At 49.2% G+C, this 14,734-nt stretch overlaps 1 protein-coding gene across 3 annotated transcripts in view; it reads right to left on the reverse strand.

The window, feature by feature from the left end:
• UNC80 (unc-80 homolog, NALCN channel complex subunit) overlaps nt 1-14,734 on the reverse strand; it is a 207,461-nt gene that overhangs the window by 58,167 nt on the left and 134,560 nt on the right. For all 3 annotated transcript variants that reach the window (XM_066575641.1, XM_066575640.1, XM_066575639.1), the window contains 2 exons: nt 13,742-13,883; nt 13,104-13,200 (listed from right to left, as the gene is read on the reverse strand). In XM_066575641.1, the coding sequence (XP_066431738.1) occupies nt 13,104-13,200; nt 13,742-13,883 (239 nt within the window). The remainder of the gene's footprint in view (nt 1-13,103; nt 13,201-13,741; nt 13,884-14,734) is intronic.

Here is a 14,734-nt window from a genome sequence, read left to right on the forward strand (position 1 = left end):
CGCGGGTGCAGCCTACGTATTGTTTAGGTACTGCTGCTGTCCGCTGGTGGAGAAGAGAAGTCTGGGGAAATCCAGGCTTTGTTCATCTTTATGAGTGTAAGCCTGTCGGCGCTGTCGGTTGACAGGCGGGTACACTTGTCCGTGATGATTTCCCCAGCTGCACTAAACACCCTCTCTGACAAGACGCTAGCCGCAGGGCACGCCAACACCTCCAGGGCATACAGCGCGAGTTCGGGCCACGTGTCCAGCTTTGACACCCAATAGTTGTACGGAGCAGAGGCGTCACGGAGGACGGTGGTATGATTGGCTGCGTACTCCCTCACCATCTTCTTACAGTGCTCCCTCCGACTCAGCCTGGACTGGGGAGTTGAGAGACAGTCTTGCTGGGGAGCCATAAAGCCGGCAAAGGCCTTGGAGAGTGTTCCCCTGCCTGCGCTGTACATGCTGCCTGATCTCCGCGCCTCCCCTGCTACCTGGCCCTCGGAACTGCGCCTTCTGCCACTAGCTCTGTCGGATGGGAATTTTACCATCAGTTTGTCCACCAGGGTCCTGTGGTAAAGCATCACTCTCGAACCCCTTTCCTCTTTGGGTATGAGAGTGGAAAGGTTCTCCTTATACCGTGGGTCGAGCAGTGTGTACACCCAGTAATCCGTAGTGGCCAGAATGCGTGTAACGCGAGGGTCTCGAGAAAGGCATCCTAACATGAAGTCAGCCATGTGTGCCAGGGTACCTGTACGCAACACATGGCTGTCCTCACTAGGAAGATCACTTTCCGGATTCTCCTCCTCCTCCTCCTTAGGCCATACATGCTGAAAGGGTGACAGGCAAGCAGCATGGGTACCCTCAGCAGTGGGCCAAGCTGTCTCTTCCCCCTCCTCCTCATGCTCCTCCAAAACGTGCTGAGATATAGAGATGAGGGTGCTCTGACTATCTAGCGACATACTGTCTTCCCCCGCCTCCGTTCCCAAGCGCAAAGCGTCTGCCTTTATGCTTTGCAGGGAACTTCTCAAGAGGCATAGCAGAGGAATGGTGACGCTAATGATTGCAGCATCGCCGCTCACCATCTGGGTAGACTCCTCAAAGTTTCCAAGGACCTGGCAGATGTCTGCCAACCAGGCCCACTCTTCTGTAAAGAATTGAGGAGGCTGACTCCCACTACGCCGCCCATGTTGGAGTTGGTATTCCACTATAGCTCTACGCTGCTCATAGAGCCTGGCCAACATGTGGAGCATAGAGTTCCACCGTGTGGGCACGTCGCACAGCAGTCGGTGCACTGGCAGATTAAACCGATGTTGCAGGGTTCGCAGGGTGGCAGCGTCTGTGTTGGACTTGCGGAAATGTGCGCTGACCCGGCGCACCTTTCCGAGCAGGTCTGACAAGCGTGGGTAGCTTTTCAGAAACCGCTGAACCACCAAATTAAAGACGTGGGCCAGGCATGGCACGTGCGGGAGGCTGCCGAGCTGCAGAGCCGCCACCAGGTTACGGCCGTTGTCACACACGACCATGCCCGGTTGGAGGCTCAGCGGTGAAAGCCAGCGGTCGGTCTGCTCTGTCAGACCCTGCAGCAGTTCGTGGGCCGTGTGCCTCTTCTAAGCTGAGTAGTTTCAGCACGGTCTGCTGACGCTTGCCCACCGCTGTGCTGCCACGCCGCGCGACACTGACTGCTGGTGACGTGCTGCTGCTGGCACATCTTGATTGCGAGACAGAGGTTGCGTAGGAGGAGGAGGATGGTTTAGTGGAGGAAGCATACACCGCCGCAGATACCAGCACCGAGCTGGGGCCCGCAATTCTGGGGGTGGGTAGGACGTGAGCGGTCCCAGGCTCTGACTCTGTCCCAGCCTCCCCTAAATTCACCCAATGTGCCGCCAGGGCGATATAGTGGCCCTGCCCGCCTGTGCTTGCCCATGTGTCCATTGTTAAGTGGATCTTGGCAGTAACCACGTTGGTGAGGGCGCGTACAATGTTGCGGGAGACGTGGTCGTGCAGGGCTGGGACGGCACATCGGGAAAAGTAGTGGCGACTGGGAACCGAGTAGCGCGGGGCCGCCATCATGTTTTTGAAAGCCTCCGTTTCCACAAACCTATACGGCAGCATCTCCAGGCTGATCAATTTGGCTATGTGCACGTTTAACGCTTGAGCATGTGGGTGCATGGTGGCGTACTTGCGCTTGCGCTCAAACAGTTGCGCTAGCAACAGCTGGACGCTGCACTGAGAGACATTGCTGGATGGGGCCGAGGACAGCAGAGGTGAGGGTGTGGGTGCAGGCCGGGAGACGGTCGTGCCTGTGTCCTGAGAGGGGGGTTGGATCTCAGTGGCAGGTTGGGGCACAGGGGGAGAGGCAGTGGTGCAAACCGGAGGCGGTGAACGGCCTTCATCCCACCTTGTGGGGTGCTTGGCCATCATATGCCTGCTCATGCTGGTGGTGAGGCTGGTGGTGGTGGCTCCTCGGCTGATCTTGGAGTGACAAACCTTGCACACCACAGTTCGTCGGTCGTCTGCACTCTCAATGAAAAACTGCCACACGCTAACCAGCGGAGAGTGCAGACGTGCGGGACCCCAGCTCCTGCTACCACACCGGGAAAACCGAGTCTACCGGCGCTCCTGACACCGGACAACGCTGCCTAACACCAGCACAAGCTGCTCCGCGGGTTGAGGAGCAAAACGAGCCGCTCTGGATCTCACACGGCAGAGGATCTCTCTCGGGCCTAGTAGACAGGAGGAGGCCGGTGGGACTAAATTTTCGCGCAGCTCCGGAGGCGCACGGCGGGAAGAGACGGGCGGAAGTTCCCGCAGCCACATCCATCAGCGGCACGGTCCGGCAGCCCTCAGAGGAGCTCCCCGGACGAAAGGTTTGGAGGGGGGAGGACTAAGTTGGCAGACAGCCAGCGGCGCCGCAGCGACCATAGCGGAGCGGGAAAAAGCTCAGCTAATACAGAGGGGAGGACTGAAAGCACCACCCCACCTCCCCTCACCATCGGGAAGAGACAAACGAGGCCTAATTTTGAGCCTACCAGGCGGCGCTGCTCCATCCCCGCTACCGGCAGGGCGACCCCCCCTCACTGCATCACTGCACCTCTGCATTTTATTTCTAAAGGTGCTGCTGAAGCCCACATCCACAACTGTGGGACTGTACCCTGCTAGTGACCTGAAAGCAAGTCATACAGCGAATCCACCTGACCCACAGGCATTCAGAGACTCTATCCCCCCTGCCTATTCATCCCACACTGAGAAATCCATTTGTGGCCCCCCTCCCTCCCTCTGGCCTCCCATTGCCGTGCTCTACCCCAGCTGATTGAAGCAGATATAAGGAGACCTAACACCAACTCATTTAAAGGAACACACACAGGCCCAGCCTGAATTTTTTAAGGGGACCCCGGTTACGGACCCCGAGTGAACTTTGCTACATAAACTCCCACCGGACGCGACTACTGCCCTACCCGGACGCGGCCTTCTGACCCACGGCGCGCTACATAGACTGCGTCGATTGCACAGTCCAACTTTGCAACAAACCATCTTCGCCAGGACTCATTTCAAAGTGATACCGGGCACTAAGGCCCTCCTGATGCATCGAGATTAAAATCATTCCAGGGGGCGGACCTCGTCGCACGAACGAGCCTGAATCGACTCCAATTCAACATGGGAAAAAACAACAGAGATAAAAGCAGCGATTCCCTTAGTACACCCCGACCAGCGAAAAGCCAATCAGATATGCAGAGGTTCCTTAAGGAGAGACCTTCCAGATCCCCACATTCTTCTAGCAAAAAAGCCCTGAATCTATCCGCACCTCCGCCGACCAACATAGAAAGAGACGGAGAGGAGTCATCAGAAGGAGAGGATACTGAGCAAGTATCCAGAAGCTTCATGAGAGACCTAATCACCAAAGCCTTACAACCAATCGTCTCAGACCTTGCTGAGATCAAAGAAGAAGTCAAACACACAAGTAAAAGAGTAGAAGCCCTGGAAGCCTCTTCATTCTCAATAATTTCTCATTCAACAGAGCTCGAGCAAATGATTAGAGAACATCATCTCCAGCTAAATCGAATCCTATTGCTCCAAGAAGATCTGGAAAATCGCAATAGGCGAAATAATATCAGAATGAAGGGTATTCCAGAAACATGGGCTGCGGAGGCCCTTCCCAAGATCGCAACAGAACTGTTTGCACAACTCCTGGGGCAAGAAAGAGCCGCCCTTATTAAAATAGAACGCATCCACAGATCACTTCGACCCCCCCCCCCCCCGGGTAGCACGGATCCGCCTAGGGATGTAATCTGTAAACTACTAATGTATACAGATACTCAGGCCGTTTTGGACTCTGCAAGGCGCAATAAGGACACACTGTATGATGGAGCGCCAATTCAGTTCTTCCAAGACCTGTCCCCAACAACCGTAGGCAAACGGCGCCTACTGAGACCCTTGCTGGAGGTATTGAGAGCCAGGGACATCAGGTATTCCTGGCTCTTTCCTTTTGGTCTGGGACTTAACATCAAGGGCCGCCGTTACAACATTCGTACACCAGAGGACTTGCAGAAATGCTGGCTCCTCCTTGAGATGGAACCGATCGACATCCCCTCATGGCTCCCGCTTCCGGAGTTCCCTACGCTCCCCTCTCTACTTATGGCGGAGGCTGCCCAGAACTCAGGAGACACCAGATCCCCTAGAGGAAAGAAAAAGAAAAACAAAGAAGGCTCTCTACAGGAGACCACTTGAATAACTGTTATGCAGAAACCCATGGCTAATTTAATGTGGGGAACTTAGGCAGAGGGGATGTTTGTTCTCCCTCCGTCTGCCAGTTTCCCATAGGAGTTGATATCATCTACGATTTCACTTTCTTAGATATTATGACCTGTTGGTAGTGGCGAGGCCTGCCCCACCTGGGCCCAGGCCTAGCCTAACTGTTGTTAATTTGTCACTGTTTCTTACCCCCCTCTTTCCACCAGGCTGCGGATTGGTGGGACCCCCAGTTGGACGAGTGTCGTTCTTGACAACGGGACATCGTCCCTAGCACTCGGCCTCTGCCCGAACTGCCTTCTGGTATTGCAGTCTCAGCCTCAAATCCCCTTGTCTCTAATTACGTTTTTCGGGCTCTCTAGGCAGCCCACTCTATAAAACTCACGTCTCTCCTCCACCCCCCTTTTTCCTCCTTCCCCTCTCTCACCCTTTCCCTCCCTCCTACCCTTGTCGGGGTTCCCTCGGGCACACTTGCCCTAACGCCCATACTTTATAACCCCCAAGGGACCGCCAGGGCAGACAGCTCGTATCACAGTCTTATTCCCTCTCTCTCGTCTTTTAAACTTGCAGGTCTGGACCTCCTTCTGGGAAATCGGACTCACCATGTTTCCTGTGCGTATCACGTCGCTCAACGCTCGAGGTCTGAACTCGCCAGGCAAAAGGCACAACGTCGCCCATCTCCTCAAAAAATGTAAGACAAAAATCCTAATGCTACAAGAGACACATTACAAAAAAGACAAACACTTCACCCTCCCAGGGATGGGATTTCAACAACACTACAATAGCACTAACCCTGTCTCGGCCTCCAGGGGAGTTGCCATTATGATACACAAGTCGATTCCCTTTAAGCTAGACTCCCTTTTGCAGGACGGAGAGGGTAGAGCGATATTTCTAAAAGGCTCAATTGAAAACACAAAATTAACGCTAGCCAATCTCTACGCTCCAAATGTAGATCAAATCCCCTGGCTAATCAGACAACTAGAGACCCTGAAACAATTTGCGGTGGGTCATATCATCTTAGGGGGGGACCTGAATGTTACACTGAATCCGCTGTTAGATTCCTCAACATGCCGATCCCAAATCCCTCAAACAAAATTAAGAAGGTTGCATAGAGCTATGCGGGAGGTGGGTGTCGTGGATGTTTGGCGCCTCCGTCACCCCTCCACTAGAGACTACTCCTTCTTTTCCCAGGTACATGCCTCTTTCCAAAGACTTGACTACCTCTGCGTCTCCCCAGGCTTATTATCCTACATCGGGAATGCCTGCATTGAGTCTATCACGGTCTCTGACCATGCCCCCATCCACTTAGACGTCTCCATACCACAGCCTGTCCCTGGCGAATGGAGGTGGCGCCTCAATGACTCCCTCCTAGATTCCTTGGAGGATAGAACTAAGATAGAAACCCTCTTAGAGGAATACTTTAAGATCAACTCAGAGGGGAATGTTGAAAAGCCCGTAGTCTGGGAGGCACATAAGGCCTATGTTAGGGAATTTACTGATAGCGCTTGGCTCCAAAATAAAAAAGCAAAAACAAAAACAAATAGACAACTTGTTATCATCAATAGCTACAACCGAGCAGGCCGCTAAACACTCCCAAACAAAAAATAACCTGGACACACTAACCTCTCAAAGACATCAACTCCCCTGCCTCCTTACAGATAAGTACAACAAAAAACACCTGTATCGTAAACAGGCATACTACGCCCATGGTAATAGAGGCAGCAAACTCACAACAGCTCTACTAAAGAAGGTTAGAACTAGGAATGCGATCCACTCCATAAAAACGCAGTCGGGTACCTCGGTCTCCTCCACGCTTGAAATTGCAAAAGAATTCCAGCTCTTCTACACAAAGCTCTACAACCTGGAGGAGAGCGCGACCCCCCTAATAGGACAGAATATGACGGAAAATATAGACGCGTTCCTCGGGTCCCTAAACCTCCCCAAACTAAAAGCAGCAGAAGCCTCATCACTATTAGCCCCGATTACGGAAAAGGAGATAGAGGACGTCCTTAAATCTTTCCCTCTCGGTAAAAGCCCAGGGCCAGATGGCCTCTCACTAACCTACTATAAGGCCTTCATGAAACAATTAATCCCCAGATTGGCTGAAACGTTCAACGCCCTCCTGAGTGGAGCCAAACTCCCCAGGCAAGCTCAGGAAGCACATATCACCCTTATATTAAAGGACAGCAAAGACCCCGAGTATTGTAGCAGCTACAGGCCCATCTCGCTTATAAACCAAGATGTTAAGATTTGGGCCAAACTCCTGGCTAGGAGAATGGGAGACTTCATCCCTACACTAATAACACCGGAACAGGCAGGGTTCGTTCGGGGAAGAGAGGGAAGGGAAAATTGTTTAAGACTCCTCCATGCTGCAAAATATGCACAAACACGTAAAATACCTACTGCCTTCGTCAGCACTGACGCTGAGAAGGCGTTTGATAGGGTGAACTGGATCTTTATGGAAAGAGTGCTGCTTAGTTTCAAGTTCCCTCCCACCCTTGTCGCAGCTATCTTCTCCCTTTACTCAAAGCCACATGCTAGGCTTAAAGTGAATGAATCCCTATCGCCACCATTTGATATTCGCAACGGGACAAGACAAGGTTGCCCTCTGTCCCCCACGCTCTTTATCCTCACCATAGAGCCGCTCCTCCAATGGATAAGACAGGACCCAGTCATTAGGGGACTGAAGGTCCACTCACACACCTTGTCGGCGGCGGCATTCGCGGACGACATAATGTTTGTGGTCACCAAACCAGAAAGGAGCCTACCCAGACTCACTTCAATGCTAAAAGACTTTGGGGTTCTCTCGAACTTCAAGGTAAACTTTGACAAGTCCATTATACTTAACATCTCAATCCCGAAGGCACAAAGCGACTCCCTGAGATCCAGTTCACCCTTCAAATGGTCGGAGACGGTGGTAGACTATTTGGGAGTGAAGCTACCCAAAAAGACAGAGGACTTATACCTCCATAATTTTCATCCACTGATCGCTCAAACAAAAGCCTTACTGAGGCAATATGACCTCCCGCTACTTTCCTGGTTCGGGCGGAAAAACATTCTAAAGTCCTACGTACTCCCCATAATTATTTACAAACTGCGCATGATTCCGATCCATCTACCCCCCTCTTTCTTCAAATCGCTTAAATCGCTTTTCACAAGCTTTGTCTGGAGACAAAAAAGACCCAGACTCGCGTTCAGCTTAATGACAAGACGGAGAACAGAGGGGGGGATGGATTTGCCGAACATCCAGGATTATTACCAGGCTATCCAAATTAGCTACTGGGTAGACCTGACACACCCGGCGAGACCCGATACTTCAAAACCTGGCAAAGGCCTCCCAGAACGATTTCCTAGTAGATGACCTCTGGTTCCCATCAAAACACCAATATAGGGCAAAAGGATTCAATCCCCTACTTAGAGGCCCCTGCGAAACATGGGATAAATTTAAACATTCGCTTGCGCCATACCCTTCGCCTCTGCTACCCATTAGAGGACTGGGCAGATTAGTAGGGATCCAGCAAGACTCAGGCTCTATGAGCATCTGGAAACAATTTGCAAACAGTAAGCTGGAAGACATCCAGAATCTAGCACATAAATCGCCAGAAGAGATCTTGACCTCTTTAGCCCCCAACAACTCCCTCTCTTTTCTCCAAAAAGCGCATGTGAAAAAAGTCCTTAATGATTTCCAGGTTAAGTACAAATCATCCAGACCTAAGACACAATTCGAAAACGCCTTGAAAGGAAACTCACCGGGCTCAAAGAAAATTTCTATTATAAGAAAAAGCTTTATAGCGCCCCCTCTATATGCTAAACCCACCTTCATAATTACCTGGGAGAAAGAACTGGGGATTTCGCTCTCCACAGCCGACACCAAACTGATCCTGAGCATGGCATATGGCCTGTCCCCCTGCGTCCTTATGCAGGAGTGCCATTATAAACTATTAGTTAGGTGGTACAAAACCCCCCAATGGCTCTTTAGCTATAAATTAGCCCCCCACAATAGGTGCTGGAGATGTGGAGGAGACGTGGGCTCCTTCCTCCACATCTGGTGGGACTGCCCAGGTATCTCAGGATACTGGACAGAGGTAGAGAGAGACCTGAGAGCCCTGTCCCCGGACTTCACTCTAACACCAGACAAGGTTTTCCTGTGGAGACCATCGTCCCACTTTCACCCGCGCAAAAACAAGCTTATTGCTCAATTGATTGATGCAGCTAAAGCATTAATACCTCTGAACTGGCTCCAACAAACCCCGCCCACAGCAAACAAGTGGAGAGAAAAGGCCGATCTAATATGCAACCTGGAAGGTCAAAGGGTTGCCAGGAGGATTTTATTACTACCTGGTACCCCTGGAGAGACCTGAGAAAAGAAGCCTCTGAACAGCATCAGCCGGTTGCGGAGGAGATGGGCGACAACACGGTTTCCCGGGACGGAGGGCATGGCCCCGGGCGTTGAGCGACGACGCACCTGCATCTTGAGACGTGGAGCTCCGGCGAGTGGAAGGTAAGGGAGAGAGGAACCTGAAGCAAGTCGCCTTGGGTCCCCTCCCCATCCCCCTGGCCCTGCCCCAGCCTCTCCTCTCCCAGTCTCCCCTCTTCACTCATTTGACCTACCCTCCCCTCCCCCCTTTTTCTATATCATAATTCTACAAGTTTGAGCTACTGTCTGCAGACTGTGCTCCCCAGCATCACTTCCCCGAAGGGGATCTCCTATTGTGTTCCTTGTTGGTTCCCTCCCTCGGTACTGCCCCCGATGTCGGGAGGGCCGGGGAGGGAAAGAATTTATCTTTCATAAGCAGTTATGATATATCGATAAGGCCAATTATTTTTCACTGTAATGCATGAGCAATGTGGCTATTGTGTATGTTAACCTGAAAAAATTTCAATAAAAAACCTTGAGTTAAAAAAAAAGAAAAACTGCCACACCTTTAAGCACCTCGGCCTCTGCAGGGTGGCATGGCGCGAGGGGGCGCTTTGGGAAACAGTTGGTGGATTATTCGGTCTGGCCCTGCCTATACCCCTGGCCACCGCACTGCCTCTTCCAAACTGCCCTGCTGCTGCACTTGCCTCCCCCTCTGAAGACCTGTCCTCAGTAGGCTTAGCAAACCAGGTGGGTTCAGTCACTTCATCGTCCAGCTGCTCTTCCTCCGAATCCTCTGTGCGCTCCTCCCTGGGACTTACTGCCCTTACTACAACCTCACTGATAGACAACTGTGTCTCATCGTCATCGTCCTCCTCACCCACTGAAAGCTCTTGAGACAGTTGCCGGAAGTCCCCAGCCTCATCCCCTGGACCCCGGGAACTTTCCAAAGGTTGGGTATCGGTCACGACAAACTCCTCCGGTGGGAGAGGAACCATTGCTGCCCAATCTGGGCAGGGGCCCGAGAACAGTTCCTGGGAGTCTGCCTGCTCCTCAGAATGTGTCATTTTCATGGATTCATGAGGAGGCTGGGAGGAAGGAGGAGCAGCAGCCAGAGGATTCAGAGTTGCAGCTGTGGACGGCGTAGAAGACTGTGTGGTCGATAGATTGCTGGATGCACTTTCTGCCATCCACGACAGGACCTGCTCACACTGCTCAGTTTCTAATAAAGGTCTACCGCGAGGACCCATTAATTGTGAGATGAATCTGGGGACCCCAGAAACTTGCCTCTCTCCTAATCCCGCAGCAGTCGGCTGCGATACACCTGGATCAGGAGCTCGGCCTGTGCCCACACCCTGACTTGGGTCTCCGCGTCCTCGCCCGCGTCCACGTCCTCTAGGCCTACCCCTCAGCATGGTGTATTACGAGTAGAGCAGAAACAGAATGCTGTAATTAAATGTGTCACTTATTGGCCTGTGGTTGGAGGCTGACTTCGCTTACGGAGCGCACAGCAGAGCCAGGAAATAATTATGCGCAAGCCTTTAGTGAGACCTAGGTGCGTATGACTGAGCTACTGAAATTCACAGCGCAGAACCAGTCAAGTGGCCAAAGGCCAGTAGTAGGCCTTAAGTATTTTGCTTCAATTTTTTTAAATGGTGAGGTGAAAAACCAGACAGACACCGTATGCAATGTATATATTGTATACTCTTTCCCTCTGGCGGGATGACGGCGATCATGTAACGGACACAGCAGAGCCAGGAAACAATTATGCGCAAGCCTTTAGTGAGACCTAGGTGCGTATGACTGAGCTACTGGAATTCACAGCGCAGAACCAGTCAAGTGGCCAAAGGCCAGTGGTAGGCCTTAAGTATTTTGCTTCAATTTTTTAAAATGGTGAGGTGAAAATCCAGACAGACACCGTATGCAGCGTATATATTGTATACTCTTTCCCTCTGGCAGGATGACGGCGATCATGTAACGGACACAGCAAAGCCAGGAAACAATTATGCGCATGCCTGCTGTAACGCTTAGCTGGGTATTAATGAGCGACTACTACCCCCAGCAGACACGCAGTAAACTGAAGACAGTCATAGGCAGCCCAAATATAGTATTTTTTCCCAATTTGGGGGGAAAAGCCCACTGACTATATAGCCTGCATATGGATTTCCCTGTTGGAGGATGACTGTGGTTATTGAAAGCACAGTGCAGCCAGAACAAAATTATGCACAAGGCTGGGTATTAATGAGCGACTACTACCCCCAACAGACACGCAGTAAACTGAAGACGGTCACAGGCAGCCCAAATATAGTATTTTTCCCCAATTTTGGGGAAAAAGCCCACTGCTTATATAGCCTGCATATGTATTTCCCTGTTGGAGAATGACTGTGGTTATTAAAAGCACAGTGCAGCCAGAACAAAATTATGCGCAAGGCTGGGTATTAATTAGGACTACTACCCCCAGCAGACACGCAGTAAACTGAAGACGGTCACAGGCAGCCCAAATATAGTATTTTTTCCCAATTTTGGGGAAAAAACCCACTGCCTATATAGCCTGCATATTGATTTCCCTGTTGGAGGATGACTGTGGTTATTGAAAGCACAGTGCAGCCAGGACAAAATTATGCGCAAGGCTGGGTATTAATTAGCGACTACTACCCCCAGCAGACACACAGTAAACTGAAGACGGTCACAGGCAGCCCAAATATAGTATTTTTCCCCAATTTTTTTGAAAAAGCCCACTGCCTATATAGCCTGTATATGGATTTCCCTGTTGGAGGATGACTGTGGTTATTGAAAGCACAGTGCAGCCAAAACAAAATTATGCGCAAGGCTGCAGTAACATCTAGCTGGGTAATAAGTGAGCGACTACTACCCCCAGCAGACACGCAGTTAACTGAACACGGTTACAGGCAGGCCAAAGATTTTTTTTCCAATTTTTTTGAAAAAGCCCACTGCCTATATAGCCAGTATACCTCTTTCCCTGTACCACTGTCCCTGCCTCAGCAGTACTGCCCCTATACTCAGTAAAATGACTGCAGACTGAGGACACTATGGTCTGCACGCCTGATATACAAAAAAAAAAAACATTTGCAAAACTGCTAAAAGCAGCCTCAACAGTACTGCACACGGTCAGATGTGGCCCTAAGAAGGACCGTTGGGGTTCTTGAAGATGAAGATAACAGCCTAACACTCTCCCTATAGCAGCTACAGCAAGACGGCACTTTCCCTAATGTCTCTCAGCGTGCATCTGTGGCGAGCCGCGGGCGGCCCCAGTTTATATACTCGGGTGGCACCTGATCTCCCCAGCCACTCACTGCAGGGGGGTGGGATAGGGCTGGAACTTCACAGGAGGAAGTTGTAATGCCTTCCCTGTGTTACTATTGGCCAGAAAACGGCGCAAAATTTTCTGGGAAGAAAATGAAAGTGACTCGAACACCGCGTGGTGTTCGCCTCGAGTAATGAGCATCTCGAGTACCCTAATACTCGAACAAGTATCAAGCTCGGACGAGTACGCTCGCTCATCTCTAATTTTAACCCTTTCCAATCCACTGTCTGACGTCTAAAGACATTATGAATTAAGGCTGTACAGCTCCAATGTTGGAAGACGTCCGTCGGGGTTCTCTTACTGTGTATTGCCAGCCTATCCAACGTGTCCTCATGCAGTACTGGCTTTAGCCAGTACATAGAGCACCATTTTATAACAGCAGAAAAATAGTAAGCCGCCTAGGAAAACCAGAATACAAATTGGATTGGAAAGGGTTAATATGTTCTCCACTTGCTCATAGCAATCCATTTACTATAACAAGATTGGCAATGAATGTAAATGCTGATAAAGAAAGATACAAATATTGTCTTATAAACAAAACATATGCATGTGCTGTTACATAGAAACAAAGGGATGCATAAACAATTCTTCTGATCGCGTATCTATTTACTCATTTTTATATCATGTTTTATATGTTTGACAATATTAATTGATTATTTTTCAAATAGAGAAAAAGTGATAAGAACCAATTACCTGCGGAATGACTCTGGGGCATAAGCTACCACTGTTACACATAGCTTAATGCATTCACTAATGGAGAAAGCCATATCTTCATTGCCATAACAAAAATCTGCATGAAACAAATAGCATTTTTTATTATTAAGAACAAAATTAACATATATACAGGGACCACCATCTAATTTCCCATATCTAACACAAGCTAGGAAACTAGGAATTTGCCTAGCACTATTTTTTGAACAAACGGGGGGGGGGGGGGGGGGGGGGGGGGGGTTCGGGGGGAAAGAAATCTGTGTGTGCATGAGGGGGGACATACAAGCACACAAATCTCCATGCAGATGTTGGGCATTTGGGCTCTTGTAAGTTGCAGTAAATTTGCAACATTATCATTAGTCATACACAACCTCAGGGGTTCTGCAGCATTTTTATTGTGACTCACAATCAATCAAATGGCATTGTGGAGCCCTAACCTAGCTGCTAGAGGGGTTACACTATTTTGTGGTCTCCACTTTTCCTGCACAAGAATAAACAGCACCGAGTGCCTTGTAGTTGGACGCCCATGAGACACAGAAATTTGTAAGCTGGAGTGGATACTTTTTACATGTTTTTTTTTATGTCATATGGTATACCTAAGATTAAGTATAACTACTTACCTAATGATCTGAGGGGTCGTTCAGCCTTAACCAATTCTAATATATCAAGAATGTCAGGAGTTTCTCCCTCCAGAGATTGTAGAAGGTCAAACAGACACTGAGCCGACACTCCTTTATTGGATGAGCTACTATTTACTCCATCCTGGGGATTACAAAAAAAGAGTAAAGTAAAAACATGTTACCATCAAAATTAATTAATCAAATAACAATCAAGATTATTATTATACTGTGAAAAGGATGAGAAAGTGACCATACACATTACACAGAAGTAGGTTGATGGTAAAGCAACTGTTGAACAAGCAAATGTCTGATGAATGTTCATTTTACACATTTTAGTCCATGTTGGCCTTTGTTCAAACTGACCATACATGTTCAATATAAAAGGTGAAACAAGTAAGGGAAGGGTGGCGGAAACCTAAAGTTGGGGACTACTGGCCTATTAGTTGTAGCTCAAATTGAGTTTATTCTGAGTCACTAAATTTCAATGGAGGTGCTGCCACCAGTTAATACTTATAAGAACAGGCTGTGAGATAATCAGAATTGACTGGTAAAAAAAATGGCATAGGCACAGCTCTCCACAGTATATACAAGGCAAGTGAAGGATAATGCTGTTTTTATGGAAATGAACTCAAAACCAGCACTAAAAATACGTTTCAAGGCCAAGGCCTCTTCTTCAGTTTTGCTAAGATAATGCACTGCAGTAATAAAATAAATAATTAAGTTGGGGTGGGGGAGGGGGAGAAAATAGAATAAAATGTAAAAATAAAATACAATTATATAGGATAATAAGATGAATATAGGTAAAAAAGAAAACACAATTATATATAAAAAACAATAAGATGAACATAAGTCTATAAATACAATAGGTTAGACCAAGATATAGGTATGTTTTAGATACATAGAAAGTATATATAAAATTCTAGATTATTATGTTCAGTGTTCAAGGACGCTGGATGATAGCTGAACGATCTCTCAGGTAACATTATTTCAAAG

The sequence above is a fragment of the Eleutherodactylus coqui genome, chromosome 8 (genome assembly GCF_035609145.1).
Source record: "Eleutherodactylus coqui strain aEleCoq1 chromosome 8, aEleCoq1.hap1, whole genome shotgun sequence".
NCBI classification, from domain to species: domain Eukaryota; kingdom Metazoa; phylum Chordata; class Amphibia; order Anura; family Eleutherodactylidae; genus Eleutherodactylus; species Eleutherodactylus coqui.